This window comes from Oryctolagus cuniculus, chromosome 7 (genome assembly GCF_964237555.1).
Source record: "Oryctolagus cuniculus chromosome 7, mOryCun1.1, whole genome shotgun sequence".
NCBI classification, from domain to species: Eukaryota; Metazoa; Chordata; class Mammalia; order Lagomorpha; family Leporidae; genus Oryctolagus; species Oryctolagus cuniculus.
This window is the reverse complement of record NC_091438.1, coordinates 71,782,446-71,802,969: the sequence shown is the minus strand read 5'-3', so window position 1 is coordinate 71,802,969 and position 20,524 is coordinate 71,782,446. Positions and strand designations below refer to the sequence as shown.

Below are 20,524 nucleotides of genomic sequence, written 5' to 3'. Positions count from 1 at the left end.
TCTAAACCAAAAATTCATGGAAACCTATTGGAAACGGAATTATGGTTCTTAAATGCAGAGGTAACAGTAGCTTTCTTGCTTGCTTGGTTGATCAGTGGCATGAGGGAAATTATTGGAAATATTTTGGGAAATGATGTCAGAAGACTCTAGATTTAAACTTAATGTACACCACAAAGTGTATTTTATTCTATGAGGTTTTTTTTTTTTTTTTAAGATTTATTTATTTATTTGAAAGGCAGAGTAACAGAGAGAGTGAGGGAGCGACAGAAAGATGTCTTCCATCTGCTGGTCCGTTCCTCAAATGGTCACAACCGCTAAGGATAGGCCAAGCCAAAGTCAGGAGCCTGGAAATCCTCCAGGTTCCCCACATGGGTGTCAGGGTTCCACGTACGTGGGCCGTCTTCTGCTGCTTTCTCAGGTGCATTTGCAGGCAGCTTGGTCAGAAGAAGAGGAGGCAGAACTTGAACTGGCACTCTGATATGGGATGCTTCTTTCTGCTGTGCCACAAGGTCAGCCCTGATTCTGTCTGTTTTAAAGGGAATGTTTGATTAACTGTGGCACAGAGTTCTGCGTCATGTTGGGATAATACAGTATTACCTGTAGTACTAATGAAACGGACAATAAACATTGTTAGCAGGTACATAAAATCAGTAAAACACGTGTGTAACTAGAACAGAAGCTTACATGAGCAGTTTTTAAAATTAAATCATAATTTTTTGACTTTAACAAATGCTTTTATATGACATGCTTTTAAAAATAAATGCTTTATTGAGGTGTATTTTATATACCATAAAATTCAGTCATTTTAGATGGATGATTTTTTAAGCAAATTAACTGAGTGGTACAACCATCACTGTAAACCGGTTTTAAACACTCTCCTATCCCATAGTAAGATCTATCATGCTTGTTTACAGTTAATCCCTGTTTTCACTCCCAACTATGGAAAACCACTTATCCACAATTTTCTCTCTGCATAGATTTGCCTCTCTGGGTTCTTTCATATGAATGTAATGTCTGGCTTTTGTGTCTGGTTTCTTTCATTTGGCATAATCTTTTTTGAAATATATTTTTGTTGTAATTTTATGTCATATTTTGGATTTTATATGAAACTTTATTTTCAAATGTAAAACAAGATTTAATCATTTAAAATGAAATATAGTGAATAGAAATTCTGTTCAAAATTCAAATGAAAGCTTTATTATGTGTGCTCAGATATAAAAGGCAAATTCTTAGTATATGAATCTTTTAAACTGGGGAAAAATCTCTAATTGTCCACATAGTATGAAGGTACTTTAAAAAGTTCATGCAAGATGGAATTGAAAGATAAGTTTAACTGGGTTTGAAAAATTCTTGAGATACATGTATATAGGAGTCTTCAAAAAATTCATGAAAATTCATATTATGGAACAACTATTCATGTAGTTCAAAGTTTTTTTTTGCACCAAAATAAACTTACTTTTTAAATCAGTTTTTCCATGAACTTGCACAATGAGTCATCTGACAGGAAAAAGAAGGATCACTGGGAACAGTCATACCACCCCTGACAGTAGACTTGTGGCAAAGTTATTTGGCATATGGGATCTTTCTGAATAAAGAAAATAAAATTTTAGAAATAGAATGTTAAACATGAAGCAGAACATTTTCCTCTGGACAAGAAATTATCTCAGTATAATTGACATACATAGAACCACAGTATTAACGATTGATAACCTACAGTTGGGTCTGAATAGAGTGAATACAGGCCGTCAGCCTGTACTGTGCCACAGATGTCTCACTTTTGGATTTTCAGGTACAGCATTCACTTCTCATAGAATTCTCTCTTGTAGCCATTTGTTTCCTTTCTGGTTCTTGAGCAGTCTAAGTGCTTTCTTGTCTTGGGTCCTCTCGTCCCTCTGACTGGACGCCTCTTCCCTCAGTGTTGTACATAACTGTCTCCTTCTCTCTTTATCTCACTGAAGGATCCTTTTCAGATAGCTCTACCAAAAGCGTTCTTCCTGCTCCATGTCTCAACTCCTCACCCCAGCGAACTGCTTCAGTTTCCCTGGAATGTAACCCTCTTGTTTATTAACACTTGTTCTTATCTTTAATGTGGAATTATTTGTATTTGTATGTTTCTTTATTATCTATACACTCCCTCTCCTACCCAGCTAAAATGAGAGCAGGAACTCTGCCAGTCTTGGCTCCTGTTGTAGCCACAGCTCAGGTCCCAACACACGATCCAGTGAGCATTTGTTAAATAGAATAAAATGACACACCAGGTGCTTTTCTGTGTGCATGAGAGTCTTGGCTATATAAGTGAAGAGATAAGTGATTTGGGGAGAAATTTTATCATCCCTATACCACAAACTTATTTCTGGAAAATACAAATGAAAATCATGCTTATTTTCATCAGGTTGTTGAGGGGATTAAATGCAATAATGCATGCACAGGTACTGGCACTTAGAAAACTGTCAGTGGTTGCTATTATGGCCTTTAAGATTAATGTTTTTGATTTGTAGTAAATATCCATATAGAATCCATAGTAAGATCTTCAGAGGACCACAGAAATATCAGTGTCCCTATTTTTATGGAGCTTATTCTTATTTAAAGGAAGATTTTGTGATAATATACTATTAACCCAGATAAGGCTATCTATACAACTACTATAATTAGTTAATTATCAGAAGTATAGAAACACCTTCCAGAGTGACAGGAGGATCCATGGAAATAAAATTTAGGATGTAGGGTTCTTTTAATTTGAAATAATTAAAGCATATGTTTTTCAACATCTATTGAGAGCAATGCCAAAATTCTGGTATTGTTTCTTAAATGCTGTTGTATATGAGTCACTACATGTGTTGTCTGCCAGGCAATTTGAAATTACTAATGGATAAGAATAAGGTTACTTCTCAAAAAGTCCAGAAAAAATATGTATTATTAAAAAGCTATGCACTGTGGGAGACCAGGAGAAGCACCTGGCTCCTGGCTTCGGATCAGCACAATGCGCCAGCCATAGTGCGCCGCCTGCGGCAGCCATTGGAGGGTGAACCAACGGCAAAAAGGAAGACCTTTCTGTCTCTCTCTCTCACTGTCCACTCTGCCTGTCAAAAAAAAACACACACACACACACACACACACACACACACAACCAAACAAACAAAAAAGCTATGCATTGATTTCAATTTCATTTGCACCAAAATAGAGTTATCTTTTAATTTAATTTTTCTGCGAACTTTTTGGGTTTGGATTTGGTACATCTGTTTTAATCTTCTACTTTTTTTTTGCTATCTGTAAATGTATTATTCTCCTCAGAAATGCTTGTAAATTTGTTGTTGGGGCTGGAGATGTTGGCTACTTGGTCATTCCCCCAGGGAGTCAATGTAAAGACATACTTTAGTCAGGGAGACTGGTTTTAGTTGACTGTGGACCAGGATCCATTTTAACGAGGCCTATTAACTGTCACTAGGCTTTGCATCTTAAAAACCATTTGTGATTACGTTTCCTGAGTTGAATCTGTGTTGTTTTCTGTCCATAGAATATACTCAACTTCTTCTTAAGTATTTTTCCTGGCTTCTTCTGCATCTAGGTAGTCAACAGTGAATCCACAATTGACGTTGTGTGGAATAGGTCTGTTCAGTACCCCAAACTGGCTTCATTGCACTGTGAGAAGTAGTTCAGCATGTGTGGATTTACCATTCATGACTGTACATGTCATGGGCATGGAGTCAGTATGCTGCTGCTGACACACGTGTGTGATGTGCCTCAGTGTGTTGTAGGATGCACTCGCTGAGGAAGCCTCACCTCACTTTCAGCCTTAGCATTTAGTTGCTCTTTATGTATCTTGCCTTATATATGCAGTATTCCTTACTGAGGTGATTGAGAGTATGATTTGTATAGGTGTGTGTGCATGTTTGTGTGGTGAAAAAACTGCAGAAGAAATGCAAGTGCTTAAAATCTGGAACTTAACTTTTTTCTACCTTCCAATCGCTAAGAGAACTTTGTTTTTATTCCTAAATTTTGTGGTAAAACTGTAAAAGAAAGTTAAAGAACGCTTTTTATTAGTGCTATATCCTCGAATCTACCTTTTAAAAAAACTCCAAAATGCTTTTTTATTATCAAATAACTTATGCATATAAATGAATATTTGTCCCTATAAATTATATTGCTATTTATGTAAATGGTATAGTATAGAGATAGCAGTCCGTGAACCAAATCTGGTTGCACTTTTTTGTTCTAAATATAGTGTTTTTTAAAATTTATTTGAGGCAGAGTCAAGACAGAAACAGGGAAAGACAGAGAGAGAGGTCTTCCATCTGCTGGTTCACTCCCCAGATGGCCATAATGGCCAAAGCTGAGCTGATCCGAAGACAGGATCCAGGAACCTCCCTAGGGCCTCCCTCCCACAAGGGTACAGGGCCTCAAGCGCCTGAGCCATCCTCCACCACCCTCCCAGGCCACAAGCAGAGAGCTGGATTGGAAGAGGAACCGCGGGAGGAATCGTGGGAGGCCGGTGCCACGGCTCAATAGGCTAATCCTCCGCCTCCGCCTACGGCACCGGCACACCGGGTTCTAGTCCCTGTCGGGGCGCCGGATTCTGTCCCAGTTGCTCCTCTTCCAGTCTAGCTCTCTGCTGTGGCCCGGGAGTGCAGTGGAGGATGGCTCAAGTGCTTGGGCCCTGCACCCGCATGGGAAACCAGGAGAAGCACCTGGCTCCTGGCTGTAGATCAGCCGGCCACAGTGCGCCAGCCGCGGCGGTCATTGGAGGGTGAACCAACGGTAAAGGAAGACCTTTCTCTCTGTCTCTCTCTGTCTCACTGTCCACTCTGCCTGTCAAAAATAAATTAATTAATTAAAAAAAAAAAAAAAGAGGAACCGCGGGGACACGAACTGGCACCCACCTGGTGTGTCCTCCACGGGAGAAGGCCTAGATGACCATGCCACAGCACTGGCCCCTAAATTTAGTATTATTAGAAGACAACCACATCTATTCCTTGATGTGTTGTCTGTGATTGCTTTTGCATTCTAGTGGCCAACTTGAGAAGTTGTGACAGAGACCAGATGGCTCATAACACCCCAATGCTTTCTTCCCCTGAAACTTCTGTGGTCCAGAGTGCCTCTCACCTCTCCAAGAGGTTGCCAGTGAGAACATGGAACCTCAGAGACTTGACCACGTTCACTCAGCTGAGAAATGTCTCAAGTGGCTTAGCTTTTGTTTTTCCTTGACCTCAGAGACTTCTTCGTTTTAATATACTTGTTTTTAATTCTTTGGGAAGGAAAGGTTGTCAAATAAGATCAGGTGAAGCATTTCTGTGGTATAGACATTTGTATGGTCTAAGTGTGTGCACAAAATCTGAGGAAGTACAGCACTCATGGTAATGGTTAGAAGAAACCAAGAATCAGAAGAATGGATAAAGAAGTCAGGGTGTACGTGAGCCAGGGTCTGTGTACTATACAGCAGGAGAAATTGTGTCAAATAAGCTTAGAATGGTATGTACCCCTTAACAGAACATAACAGAGACTGGCTTTTTCCTCAGTCACATTTTCCACAGTATTCCACAGGCAGCCTTTCTCATCTTTTATTATTATTATAAGCAGGCAGATTGGAAGGATTTGTAAACCAAAACACAGCTGGTAAGTCTAAATTTAGGCCTATCAAGATGAGTGTCCCTCTTCACAACATGGTTTCTCTAACTCCTTCCACTTTAAGTTGCTTTTTTACCAGATGTCTCTTGGTGTGAGAGTTTCCTGTATATCAGCAATTTTATTTGCATGGCCTTTTCATGCCAGTGTTCTGATTTCTCACACTTCTCACATTGATTTTTTTTTTCTCTCTTGACTTGTAAAAAGAAAATAGCTGTTTGTGCACAGATGGTGGATGTGATTTAGTATTATCAGAAAAATTCATGTTATATTTATGAGAAGTTCCTGAGTAGCATTTTAGTGAGGGACATTAGCAAAGGACTCCTCTTAGAGAGGTCCTAGCTTCCCTGTTAACTGTTTCTTTGGCTGATATCTCCAGAGCATTTAAATACTGACAAACTATTCTTTGTTTAACATTTCAACTATGCATTTTGTGTGTGTCGGTGATGGAACTTTGCAGCCATGTGATAGCGTTAAATGAAGGAGGCAACACCCTCTTCCAGAAGTCTCTGGAATTGAATATTGACCTGTGAAAAATAGGATGAATAGAACCATGATGAAATAGTGTAGCCATGATTTCCTCTGCCCACCCTTGCTTCCCTCTTCAGGCTGTGACTGTGTGTGCCTCTGGTTGCAGCCAAGTGGCATTAGTCTGCTCCAGCTGCGGAGCGGGGGAGCTCCAGCAAGGTGTCCTCCACACTCAGTGCTGGACAGAAGCTGTCTGCCTTGAAGGTGTCAGCCGGGTGCTTCTTCTAGAGGATGTGAAGGAAGGGTCTTTTCTAGGTCTTGCAATATGGACTCCAGCTGGCTTGCTTCTTCCTGCAGTTGTTTACATGTCTCAGCCTGCACATCCGCCTTTTACTAAGATACCAATGATAGGAGATTCAAGGCCTCTCCAGTGACCTCATTTGAATTTAATAATTTCTATGAAGACCCTCTCTTTCAATTAGATAACATTGTGAGGTCCTGGGTGTTACACAATCCCACTCAATAGTAACAACAGGAAAACTTACACTCAGTTTTTAAATGATTTTGTCTGTGAAGTCCAATAGCACGCTAACAGGATTCTAATCCATTTATTTCAGTGAAATTACTTAAGTGGTTTCAGTTACGATAGATGCACTATTTTGGAGTAAGGATACAAGACAACAAATTCTTGAAGCCTAGTAATGGGCTTTGTTCTCTTTCTACACTCATTTAAATCTCAGCCTGAAACTGCTCAAGGTTTTCTGGATTTGGTGTGTCTGTGTGTTTCACTGTTCAGGATTATTTAAGAAGTAGGGATTTTTAACACAGATGATTTCCTTTCTGATCTAATGTCTTGGAGAAAAAAAAAAGGTTATGTGTGGTGTTTAAAAAAAACCATAAGATACAGGACATTTATACAAATGCTGAGGGAGGGAGGAAACCAGTGAGAAAAGACAAAGGCGGGAGGGAGGGAAGGAAGGATGAGAACAGAGAGAGAGAGAGAGAGAGAGAGCGAGAGCGAGAGCCAGAGACAGATATTGTGGCGGCGAGACCTTTGTTTGGAAAGAACAGATTTTAATAACCCATTTCTCCTGAAAAGCATCGAACATAAAAGGTTAAATGGAGTTCTTTTTGGTTAATTGCTTCTTTGGATCTTCTCACAATGATTTTCTTCAGTTATTCACATCCAAATGTGAATCTTTTAAGCATTGTCCCTTTGTTTTCTTTCCTTCTTTGAAGTGAATATAAAACACTTTGGATAGTCAGTTTTACTGAGGTTTTACGAATGTTTTTGAGTGAATCATAGTAATTTAAGTCCTTCTTCTGAAATCTTGGATGTTGCTAAATTTCAGCCTGTAATTTCTTCCTTTGCTAGATATTGAAGTGTATTTTTATGACACCACACTACATTCATTGGAATTGTGAGCCTTTGTAAATTGATGCAGATCTTTCCCATTCTACAAAAGGATGCATTTCTAGTAGAAAGAACAGAATGCTAAATTATGTAGTAGGTACAAAAAGTGGGTTGTGGTGAGGTAGGAGGATGAGTACAAAGAATGCCATAGCACATGGTTGTGTGCAATGTGGGTGAAATTGAAAGTAGATTTGGCCATCAAATTAAAATTTGCCAACTCTAAGAACTACTCCTTATATGAAATAGATTTTGAGAGAAATTTTTGTATGTGCCTATCATACATTCATTTGGAAGCTCTAAATTCTGTTTTCAATTGTATTAGCATTCCATAATTTCTTTGGACAATCTCAATTTCATTGGATTGTAGATACTTTCCCCCCCAGTTCCTATTTCTCTAACTTTGATGAGTTATATCCAATATAATCCAAGATATTCTGTGAAAATGGCTTTAAAAATTCCTTTAAGTCATCACCAGGGTTCTTATTGTCCATGAATGCATGATATACTGTATTGACTCTAATGGTTTCAATGCTTTCTTCTGATTACAGAATGATACATGTTTATTTAGGAAATAGAGAAAGTTACATAGAAAAATATTAAACTCATCAGTAATCTTGGAAAACTTCTACTAGTATTTCTGTTTTTGGTATAACTTATTCCTGTATCTCCTTGTTCTCCCTTGAGCTCATCCCTGCTAATGTCACACGTGTAAACATAGGTTGGAATGTGATTGTACACAGATTTTATAACCTGTTGTTTCACTTAATAACAAACCATAAAACTTTTTCCAGGATCTTGTATATTCTTCTAAAACATTACTTTTAGCCACTTATTTTGTCACTTGCATAAAATTTATTCTCATTGTTTCTTATCATAAGAATGTAAAATGATATGTTTCACTGAAATTTTGTTCTATATTTTTGCATGTCTGATTAATCCAACTGAAATTTGTTTTCTGCTCTTGGTCCAAATCATGCCTCAATGTTTTACTTTCACAGATCTTTTGGGGATCATGAAAGCCCAAACTTTCATGCTTTTGTTCAAGTAATGTGTCATGTATTAATATCTCCTCTGTTATTACCAAAATTTTTGTGGAAGATCCTTTAAACTAGTGCTCTATATATTATTGATGATTCAAAAGTGTTTTTATTGATTTTGTTTGAGGGAAAAACAAATCTATCTCTTTTTCTCTCATAGTTCTCTCAAAAGTGCATTTTCTTAAAACATCAGAATTTTACTTTTTTAATGCATATGGCATTTGGGGGGAGGGGATTTTGGAGACCATTAAGTCCAATTCCTTAATTTAACCTTGAAAGGCTCAATTAGTGGTTCTATGTTATCTGCTGAGTCAATGGCTGAGACTGAATTAGATGCCAATTTTGACTTCCTTTATAATGATTTGTTCACTCAGGACCGGTCAACTTTTAAGAAGGGCTTTGTTGAAGAATTAATCTCTGAATATATCAGGGAACTTTTGTCTTTTTCATAGTGGTAGTCAAAACTTAATTGTCTCATCTGTATCTTTACCTTTAGGGAAAAATGCATCTAAAAAAAGGAAGTGTAGAACTGGAAAACAAGTCATTAGTACTACTACAGAAATAACTCCAGTCTCATTCTTAGTATGTGAACGAAGCATAAGTTTTACTTATATTTGACTGTATATTCTTTTGTTTCATTGAAATTTTTTCTTCATAAATAATGACATGTAACCTTTCCCTTCCCATTTTTACCTTTTCCTTTTATTTACATGAAACGAAACTATTGAAGCTGAATGAGCAGATGACCATTGTGGTCAAGAAAGTGGCCAGTGGAACTGGGCTGAGGAGGCATCGGATGAGGTTGAGACTGAGAATGAAGTTGCTTTAAGAAGTGTACAGAACTGAAGGGGCAGCCATCATGGTTCAGAAATTGGATATGTATAGGGATATTTTGCAAATAAAAATTAGTATTTCAAGATCATGGGAGCTAGGCTTCTTCCCACTGAAGAAAGGGCTTATAAATATAGAACACTAGAATAAGCTATGCAGTGTCCAATTAGAATTGGAGGCATCATGAACTCTTGGAGTTTTCTATGTCTGTTTATCCATGGATCTAGATCTAAGTGTGTGAATGTATATTTGTATCATATAAATATTTCTTAGCACTTACATCTTGGTTGGTGAGTACTGCTTCAGGGTCCTGTAAAAGGAACCAGAGCTCCTTTAAGAAATAATCTGATTCCAGGGGCAGGGAAAGAACAAAACCGATCTACAGTATCTTGATATGCCAGAAGAGAAACTGCTTGAGGAATAATGAAGGCTTAGCCAAATCACACAGGCTGTAAGAAACTTTCTACAGTGAAATCTGGGACAGTTTGAATATCAAAATAAGTTATAGTATTAATGGATTATAACCCAATGAGTAAAATAGGAATTTAAAAATCTATATTCATGTACTTAATTAATGAAATAAATATTCTTCATTCTCCTTAGTAGGAAGCTTATTGATGATATTGAATTTTAAAAAAGATAGCAATATATTATCTTAAAATATTGAATGCAACAGGGACTAATAGCTTAGAAATTGCTCAGGGTCATGAAATGGTAATGGCATTCCATGCTAGAGCAGGGGATGCTACCTTTTAATTTTTATTATATTTTTAATTCGAAAATACATTTTGTTTACTTGAGAAACAGAACAGCAGAGAGAAGGGGAGAGAGAGAGAAAGAGAGAGAGAGAGAGAAAGAGAAAGAAATACTTCTATCTGCTGGTTCACTCTTCAACAGTCATGAATGGGCCAGGCTAAAGAGTCAGGAACTCAGTCTAGGTCTCCCATGAAAGTGGCAGGAATCCAAGTAGTTGATCCGTCAACTACTGCCTCCTGGAGTATTAACATGAATCTAGAATTGGGAGTGGAGCTGGAACTTGAACTCAGGCATTCCAATATAAGACATAGGCATCCCAAGTGGTATCCTAACCACCAGACAAAACAACCATTTTGAATTAATTTGTTTTGCTTTGTTTTAAGTCTTATTAAAAGATTCATTCATTTGAACAATAGAGCTAACAGAGAGAAGGGGAGAGAGAGAGAGAGAGAGAGAGAGAGAGAGAGAAATCTTCCATCTGTTGATTTAATTCCTAGATGGCTGCAACGGCCTAGTCTGGGCCAGGCCAAAGCCAAGAGCCAGGTCCAACTGGGTCTCCTACATGGGAGCAGAGACCAAATGCACTTTGGGCATCTTCAGCTGCCTTCCCAGGCCATTAGCAGGGAACTGGATCAGAAGTGGAGCAGTCAGGACATGGACTGGTGCTGATATGGGATGCTAGCACCACAATGCTAGCCCCAACTTTCAAAAACTATAAACATTTTTATTTTGATATAATCTAAAATTTAGAGAAAAGTTTCAAGAGTACTATAAAGAACCAAAATTCTCTACCTATTACCATTTCACAGCTTTCATATTCCCTCTCTCTGTGTACATTGAGAGTAAATTAGGAACTTGATACCCTGTAACTCTTAAATGCATTTGCTTGTATTTTCTGAAAATAAGAACACTCTTCCATCCACAGTCTGAGTATTCAAATCAGGACGTTCCCATTGACATAATGTAGTGGGCTAATCCACTGAGTGTTCTGAATTTCTTTAGTTGTCCCAAGAGTATTCTTTAGAGGAGAAAAAAAAATGTTCTTTGCTCAGAAGCAGCATCCAATTCAGGATCGCATGCTGCATTTAGCTGTTATTGCCGCCTTGGTCTTCTTCAATCTGGAACTATAACTCATCTCTTTTTCCATTGTAGTGTTATTTTCAAAACAGTGTTTCCTCCCCTGAAACTTGTGCAAATATAGTTTCTTTCTTACTATTTTAATATAATTATATTGCCATTTTAAGGTAAACCCAGGATTAACAGCAATTTATTTTCATTCCCATCCAAGCCATACAGTGCAACTATGACTACATTTTCATTCTTGTACAGCTCCTGTTTTCCTGAATATTCATCGTCCATTCATTCTTCCTTCTCTTCCTGTCCTTTCCTTTCCTCTGTCTCTCGCATTCTCCCTCCTTCTTGACTTTCTTTGTAGCGATTATAAATTATCTGGGAATCTCATGTAATAATGCTTCCTATCATGTTGAAATCCATTAGATACTCAGTTTGCTTTCTTCCTTCCATTCTTTACTTTTTTCCTCAGCCCCCTGTGCCTCCTTCCCTTGTTCCCTCCCACCTCCCACCTTCTCTTTTCCCGACTCCTTTGCTCACTCCCCTGTTTCTCTCTATTTTTTTTTTAACCACCCATCTTTCTGTCTCTGTTTCTTGATTTCTTCCTCTGAACTCATCTCTCTGCCTCCCTGGAGACTCAGTTTCTTGGTCCAGGTTGTTCTCTAGGTTTATAGAATATCTACCAACCTGGAATGTTCTTTTCACCGTCGTTCAGGGACTTCCCTTCGTTTTTGTCTTCTGTTGGATCTCTTATTTTTAGCAGCTTTTCCTCTTTCTTTGTGTATATGCCTCTATTTTGGAGAAGTAAAGATGCTTCCAAAGAACAGGTGCAGGGGAAGTTTATTCTTTGAGCCTTGTATGTGTGAAACTGCTCTGTTCTACCTGTATACTTGCGTGACAGTTTGCCTGATTATGTATAATTCCAGGTGAAAATGCTCTCCTCTCAAGGTTTTAAAGACACTATTTTATTGTCATTTAATTTTCAGCTCTAGTATTGAGAAATCTGATACCATCCGGATTTTCAAACTTCCGATTTTGTTTTACTTGCTCATGTACACCTTAATTGCTTTCAGGAATTTAGCAATCTCTGCTGTTGTGAAATGCCGTGGGGATGGATACTTGTGGGAGTCCTACCTGTGACCACCTTCCTGTTTGTTCTGGGGAGGCCTAACAGACCCTGTCCACCTGGAATCAACTTAGCTCCAGGACGTTTTCCTTCTTCCTCTACTGAATTTCCTTTTATTTAGCCACAGTCTAACTGGATCGTTAACTTTTAAAAATCTTTTCTCTTTCACTTTTCATATCTTGTTCTTTTGGCTCAACATAATGGGAGAGTTCTTGAATTCTGTCGTTTAGATCTCCTATTGAGTTTTATCTTGCAAACCTATTTCAATTTTTATGAGTCTCCTTTTTTGCTGATATTGCTGTTGGTCTCTGAATGTTCTTTTCGTAACACTGTGCTTGCATTTGTGGATTTAATATCTTCCTTTATCCATCCGATAATTTCATCATGTATTTTTTAAGCCTTCAAACCTCTGATTTTCTTGTTCAGTTTGTGATTTCTTTCACATCAGAGGCCTTCCTCATGGTTGATGTTTGGTAGTTTCCACACCAGGTGAGGAATGGCTGAGTAAGCACCCTCTGTGCATGGTAGGGGCTTCCCTGTAGGGTGAATCCCACAGACAGCTGGATCAGAGGTCGTTGTCTTCACATGAGAAAAGAATTTCCGACATAAGACAGAGAGCAGTGGTAAGCATGTTAGCCAAGTTTAATGACAAGAATGCACCTGACAGACCAGGCTAGCATCTTAATAAATGAGAGCCCAATCTGCATTCAGACTAGGATTCTTTTTGATAGACATGGACCCATTGTTCCCCCCATCTCCCCTACCCTTGAATATTGATGGGTGGAGGGCTTTCTGAGCATGGGATTGGTGAAATTCCTCCCTGAACTTTATCAGCACACTGTTATTCCACCAAATACCCCCCACCCTGTCTAACCCCAGCACAAGGCAGGGAAGATTCCTTTAAGCTGTGCCCCAGGGAGGCCCAGGACTCACCTACCAAGAGATGGACAAGACTTGTGAGGTACGACTTCCGGTCTGCTTCAGAGATGAAACCTCCATGTTCGCTCTTCAGCCTGTCTCACTGTCACACCCACAGGTCAGTGTCTACCTAACAGGGTGATAATTCAGAGACCTGCTAGCTCACGAGGGCACTCCAACTGTCAGTTTTCTCTGAGAATGGTTACCTAAGTGAGGAAGCCTTCAAGCCTGTGTGCGTGTTATGGTAGGAATGTGTGAGTCCCCCCAAAATTTATACACTGAAATGCTAATTCCCAAGGAGATTGATATTGGGAAAGAGGTGGAGACTTTGGGAGGTGACTACATCACGAGAGTGATGTACTTATGTGTGAGATTGGTGTCCTTGTAAAAGAGACCTTCATCATTTCTATCATGTGAGGTTGTAGTGAGAAGACATCATCTCTGAACTAGAAAGCATGTCTCCATCAGGTTATGGAGTCTGCCAGTAGCTTGAACTTGGGCTTCCATTCCTCTAGATTGGTGAGCAATACATTTTTGTTGCTTATAGCTATCTAGCAGCTCTAATGCCCTACGAGTGAGTGTGCATCTTCCTGCCAACATTCTTGGGACCAAGTGGAAGGAGAAGGTTGGATGCTTTTTCCATCTAGTATGCAGTACTTTCTACTTGGTATCTGTGTTTTCTTGGGTTTCTCCCCTACCCTACCTGGTGCTATTGAGTATAGGTTCTCTCCAGAAAGTAAACTTCCAGTGTGCTGCAAAGTTGGGATGGGAGGGTCTGGCGCTGTGGCTGCGCTGGTGAAGTGACCACCTGCAATCCAGCATCCCATTGGGTGCTAGTTCAAAACCCGGCTGTTCTACTTCTGACCCTGCTCCCTGCTAGTGCACCTGGGAAAGCAATGGAGAAGGCCCAAGTGCTTGGGTCCCTGCACCCATGTAGGAGACCAGGAAGAAGCTCCTGGCTCCTGGCTTCTGCCTGGCCCGGTCCTGGCCATTGTAGCCATTTGAGGAGTAAACCAGCACATAGAAGATCTGTCTCTTTCTCTCTCTCTGCCTTTTGAATAAATACATATTTTTAAAATATGGGGATGTACAGTTTGGCATATGCTAAATGAGACTTGCCCCAAATGGTAGAGTTAGAAATGTACCAGGGGATTTCAGTTCAATCTTATCAAGGTGGCATGTACCAAAGACATCTCACTAGTCAGAGTGATCAGTTTCAGTTCATAATTGATCATAATGATAGGGTTAATAGTCAAAGGGATCACACAAACTAGACTAGTGTCTGCTAATACTAACTGATAGAATCAAAAAGGAGAAAATGATCCAACATAGGAAGTGGGATACACAGCAGACTCATAGAATGGCAGATGTCCTAAACAGCACTCTGACCTCAGAATCAGCCCTTAAGGCATTCAGATCTGGCAAAAAAGCCCATGAGAGTATTTCAGGCATGGAAAGCCAAGACAAAAAACCAAACCAAACCAAACCAAACCAAACCAAAACACCTAAATGGAAGATCTCTGTGAGTGAGATCCCAGTGGAAAGAACGGGCCATCAAGGAAGGAGGTACTTTTCTCTGAAGGGAGGAGAGAACTTCCACTTTGACTATGACCTTGTCTAAATAAGATCGGAGTTGGCGAACTAAAGAGGCTTCCATGGCCTTGGCAACTCATGTCAAGAGCCTAGGGAGATTACTGATGCCATAAACAAGAGTGTCAATTGTTAAATCAACAACAGGAGTCACTGTGCACTTATTCCTCATGTAGGATCTCTGTCCTTAATGTGTTGTGCTATGTGAATTAACGGTATAACTAGTACTCAAACAGTACTTTATACTTTGTGTTTCAGTGTGGGTTCAAACTGTTGAAATCTTTACTTAATATATACCAAATTTATCTTCTGTATATAAAGATAATTGAAAATTAATCTTGATGTGAATGGGATGGGAAAGGGAGTGGGAGATGGGATGGTTGCAGGTGGGAGGGAGGTTATGGAGGGGAGAAGCCACTGTAATCTAAAAGTTGTACTTAAAAAGCAAGTAAATAAAAAAATAAGTCTTTTTAAAAAATAAATAAAAATAAAAAATGAAATGAAAAAGAAATATGCAGATGAGAAATGTGCCTTGTTGCTTTTTTTTTTTTTTTCTTATTTGACAGGTAGAGTGATAGACAGTGAGAGAGAGACAGAGAGAGAGAAAGGTCTTCCTTCCGTTGGTTCACTCCCCAAATGGCTGCTACAGCCGGTGCTGTGCCGATCCGAAGCCAGAAGCCAGGTGCTTCTTCCTGGTCTCCCATGCGGGTGCAGGGCCCAAGCACTTGGGCCATCCTCCACTGTACTCCTGGGCCACAACAGAGAGCTGGACTAGAAGAGGAGCAACCGGGACTAGAACCCGGTGCCCATATGGGATGCTGGCGCCGCAGGTGGAGGATTAACTAAGTGAGCCATGGCGCTGGTCCCGGAAAATGAGGTTTTTAACTCTTTTTGGTTTTATTAGATTTGCATCCCATCTTGTTTTAACACTACCACCACCCCTATTCCCACAGGCTCTTGATGCTTCCAATCCCTAAACCTTTCTTGGATTCTACACCATAAATATACTTGCTTCTTCCTAGTTTACCAATCTCTTGCAGGTCATTTTTCAGTTGTCTCTACACTTCTATGATAGATTTCTGATTTCCAGAAAGTAGTCCACATGTCTCTTTTTATCCTTGTCGTAGTCCATCAGTGCTACTATTAAAAATACCTGAGACTGTGAGATTTATAAATAATAGGAGTTCATGTATCACAGTTCTGAAGGCTGGGAGGTCTGAGATAAGGTGCTGACAGGTTTTGTGTCTAGGAAGGGCTGCTCTCTGCTTCCATTATGTGGCTTGTTACTATGTTCTAAGGTGGTAGAAGGTGGAAGGGCAGAAAGGGGGCAGCTGGTTCCTCTTAGCCCTTTGGTAGGTTTGCTAATGTATCTGCAAAGCCTTCTCCTCATGACTTTATCACTTCCTACAGGCCCCACCTCTAACACTCATGCTGAATAAGTTTCAACATGAATTTTGGAAGGAACACAAAAATTCAAACTGTACAAACCGTAGCCATCCTTGGGGGTTTATCCCCTCGCTGTCTTCCTTCCTTCCTCTGGCCATCCTTCCTTCCCTTTCCTTTTGTCTTTATGTCCTCTTTTCTTCCTTCCTTCTTTTGTTTATTTCTTTTTCTTTTGCTATTTCGTTTGTTCTGTCCTTCCCTCCCTGCCTCCCTCATTATCTTCTCCCTCCCCTCTTCTTGCCCCTTTCTTGTGTCCCACCTTCCATCATCCCTTCCTTCCTCCCTGTCATGTGTGGGTGAGAGTGTAAGAGAAAGCACTGATAAAAATACGAGGCTTCATCCAAAAGTTCAAATAAAATGCAAAATATGAAAAAAACTATGTGCTTGAATTTCAAAAACAATTCTGCACCAAAATAATCTTACCTTTTCATTCCATTTTCTCACAGACTTTTTGCTGTGTATTCGTATTGAATCCAGAGCCCAATAGTTTTTACTTGATATATTTCATTCATTTTGGTGGTATCTAAGAAAGAGAAGACTTGAACTATTGATGATTATGTTTGCTCTTTATTCCTTAGGATGCCTCATTGATGGACATCAATTCCTTCAGCCCCATGATGCCAACTTCCCCATTATCAATGATAAACCAAATCAAGTTTGAAGATGAGCCAGATTTAAAGGATCTCTTCATTACTGTCGATGAACCTGAAAGCCACGTTACTACAATTGAAACTTTTATTACTTATAGAATCATTACTAAGGTAAACATCAAATGAGTACTTTCTTGGATCTGTTTCTTTCTCAGGAATACTGGAAGTGCTTCTTACTCATTTATGACTCAGGGTTGCAGAATCTAAACTGAATTTACCTATTTTTTTTGAGCACTTGGGTAAGACATTGAATCTTATCTGCCCTTCACATGTTCTATATGAAGTCAACGATATTCAAATTCACTTGAGAAACACTAACCCATTTTATAGCAGTTGTACTTTGTAGAGTAAGAACATTTATTAATGGGAAAGGAGGGCCTTTGTTTGCTAATATGGAAAGCAAACAGGTAAAAATAGAGTGGATGTTTGGCCTAATGTTAAGACACTGGTTAGGACACCATTGTCCAGTGTCCAGTCCCATGCTGGAGTCCTTGGGTTCAAAATCTGGCTCTGGCTCCTGATCCCCGCTTCCTGCTAAGTGTATCTTGAGAGCCAGTGGGGATGGCTCAAGGTTCCTGCTGCACACATGGGAAACCCAGATTGATTTCCGAGGCATTTGAGCAGTGAACCCTCTCTCTTCATCTTTTTGCCTCTCAAATAAGTAATTAAAAAAAAAAAAAAGATGGTAGAATGAGACAACATGAGTTGCATCTTGATTTCTGTCCTTTGCATGTGTTCCAGGGAGTTTAATTCACCTCTTTATATCAGCTTCCTCATTTGCAGACAGGATAACAGTTCTAACCTCATATACTTTTCATGAAAGTTGAATATGCTATACAGATATATTGCTTTGAATAGAGCCAGGTTTTTCTTTTGACTACTATTAAAATTATAACCATATTGCATCATTATCAGTTCCAGCAAAGATTTTCTGACACTGATTTTTTTTCTCTTTCATTTGTTTCTCTCAGAAAGATACTCTTTATAAGCTACCTTATTGATTTCATTCTGATCATGGACATAGAGTATTTCTGCATTACCCTTGTATACATTGTACTCTAAATGGTCTGCTTTTGCAGTAGTAGTAAAAGTAGTAATAAAATTTTGGATAGGAGTATATGCTAACATTTATTTTGATTTCTTTGTGTTATACAGTATTCTATAAGAACTTTTGACACATTAACTCATTTAAGCTTATTACTTCCATTTTATCAGTGAAGGCACTGGGATTCAGTAACTTACCAAAGATTACAAAACATAGCAACTAGCTGGGATTTAAAGTTGGACATTTTGCTTATTTTCCTACTATCTATCTTTAATTATATGTTTTTGTGCATCTGTGTATGGATATGGCAAACTGTCTTTCTGATTAACTATTATAAACCAAGTTCCTCTGTTCTACTTCTAATTAATTTTACTACATCTTAGTATATAGAATATACTTATATAAACTGAAATATGCATTACAAATACAAATGTATAAACATCTGCGTAGATGTATTTTATGTTATCAATCTTTTCTTTGTCATTCACTTATCATCATTTATTCTTTTAATTATTCCATGGAGTTTAAATGAGTGCAAAGTACTGTGCTTATATATTAAAGACTACATCACTGTCAGGACAGACCTGACAGAAGAAGCCGTCTGCATTTGTGGGACTTTCACTCTGGGGGTACAGGAGGGATGATGACATTAAACAACTGTGTGCAGTTTTCAATGTTATGAAGGAGAATACAGAATATTATGAACATTGGATATCACTTCTAATTTGGAGGTTCAGAGATGGCTTCCATGGAAATGTTTCAGTTTTATAAATATTTATATTCATGGACACCAAAAATTATGGAGATAAATGCACTAACACATCTGTGCATTTGTACATAGAAATCTCCTACTTAGGAATACTAAACAATGATCCAAATATAAATAATTATGACTATCAAGGAAACCATATTCTTGACAATTACTCTGTTTATGGGGTATTACCCAGCATTCCCAGGTTAGCATATGTGAGTGAGGTGACGGCTGTAAAGACAGATTTCTTTGTTTGGGAGATGACAGTGGTGCGCTCCCTTAGTAAATGTCGAAATAAGAGCTAAGGGACCTGGCAAAGGAGTTTGCTCCCAATCCTAATAATAAAGGTACATGTATAAATAACAGTCAGTGTGAAGACAGGGCCAAGTTACTTTCTTGATTGACTAAACTGACTATCAGGATTCATTTCTATTTAGGATCTGTTTCCTTTAGAGGTTAGGGTAACCATTTGCATTTGACTGAAGATGGGTGTTTGTTGAATGCATGCCCTTTCAAGTACAGATCATATGAGTTCATAAGCACTAGACTTCAAGTTCTCAAGCTTTTATGATGGCACATGAAAAATTCGCCACCGTTTACTATATTGCTTCCATGAAAAATTGTATTTTGGACTAGAAGCTCAATTTGTGCTCCAGTTGAACTTTATGGAACACGTGCTCTTTCTGTTCTTAGAACACAAGCGTTTCTAAGGTGGAGATCTATTATTTAACCCAGTTCTTTCTGTACTGTGGAAACTTTTGTGTACTAAGCACTGAATTTAGCATTAGGTGTCAGAATGATTCTAGTGCGTGCTATAGGGAAACTGGTCACAATTTCAACCCAGCTGTTAATAGCTGCCTTCCTTGTCATATTCGTATATATGTATCTCTTTTAACCCTTCAGCAGTAGAACAAAGTCTTACAACAGGAAGAAACAGCATATTCTCCTTAAGACTTGAGGATTGTTTTCTTCTGATTTATTGCAGTATGTTAGTGAATTCTTTAAAGTCAGTGACAGTGTGATGAGGACAAAATTAACCAATTATTTCACTTAATTTGGTATCTTCCTGCTGAAATTTGTCCCAGATTCTTTTATGTTTACTCAAAGTGTTAGATATTTTTGAGAACATATATAGCCCAATCTGATTTTAACTGATCATTTTTGAGTACATTCAGTGTTAGTTACAGCAGTTTACTTCTTGGAAATTAGTTGTGAACTTGTACCTAGGTGCCTGGCACAATGAGGCACCCAACAAGCATTTCCTAAATGAGTTTCTCTAAACCATGTTTTGTGTGTATTTGTATGTGTATGTATGCCCTCAGGGGTATATTTGCATATATATATATATATATACACACACACACATATCGACCACTACATGTGTACAGGTGTACTGTTAATCAGTGTTTTCTACAAGATTTAGTTTTCCTATTTTGCCACTTCCGTATCTTGCAACATTTTGCATAGTAGTTAAGATTTTGTAGTGTTTTGTGAACATTTAGTTTCTTAGAACTCTTTTTCTCATTTACCCCCACTTTTTCCCACAAGAAAGAGAATGTTTCACTGAGACATATTGTCTGATGTTCTGAACATTCATTTTTAAAAGAATGCCTTTTGAAAAGTATAGCTTCCCAGTGTTATTTATGACAGTTAAGACTGAATCTTATGTGCTGCTGAATTTTACAATTGTGTTCATGTCTGTGTGTGGGTGATTGATATTTCTGGTGAATGTGTGGTATTCTATCCTTACACCTCCAGGAAAATCTCAACCTAAATATTACTGTATGTAATTTTTAACATGTAGA

At 38.6% G+C, this 20,524-nt stretch overlaps 1 protein-coding gene across 4 annotated transcripts in view; it reads left to right on the top strand.

Annotated features, from left to right (window-relative positions):
• SNX7 (sorting nexin 7) overlaps positions 1-20,524 on the top strand; it is a 110,979-nt gene that overhangs the window by 11,183 nt on the left and 79,272 nt on the right. For all 4 annotated transcript variants that reach the window (XM_070077998.1, XM_070077997.1, XM_002715843.5 and 1 more), the window contains exon 2: positions 16,852-17,034. In XM_070077998.1, coding sequence (XP_069934099.1) covers positions 16,973-17,034 — 62 coding nt within the window. In that variant the 5' untranslated portion in view covers positions 16,852-16,972. The remainder of the gene's footprint in view (positions 1-16,851; positions 17,035-20,524) is intronic.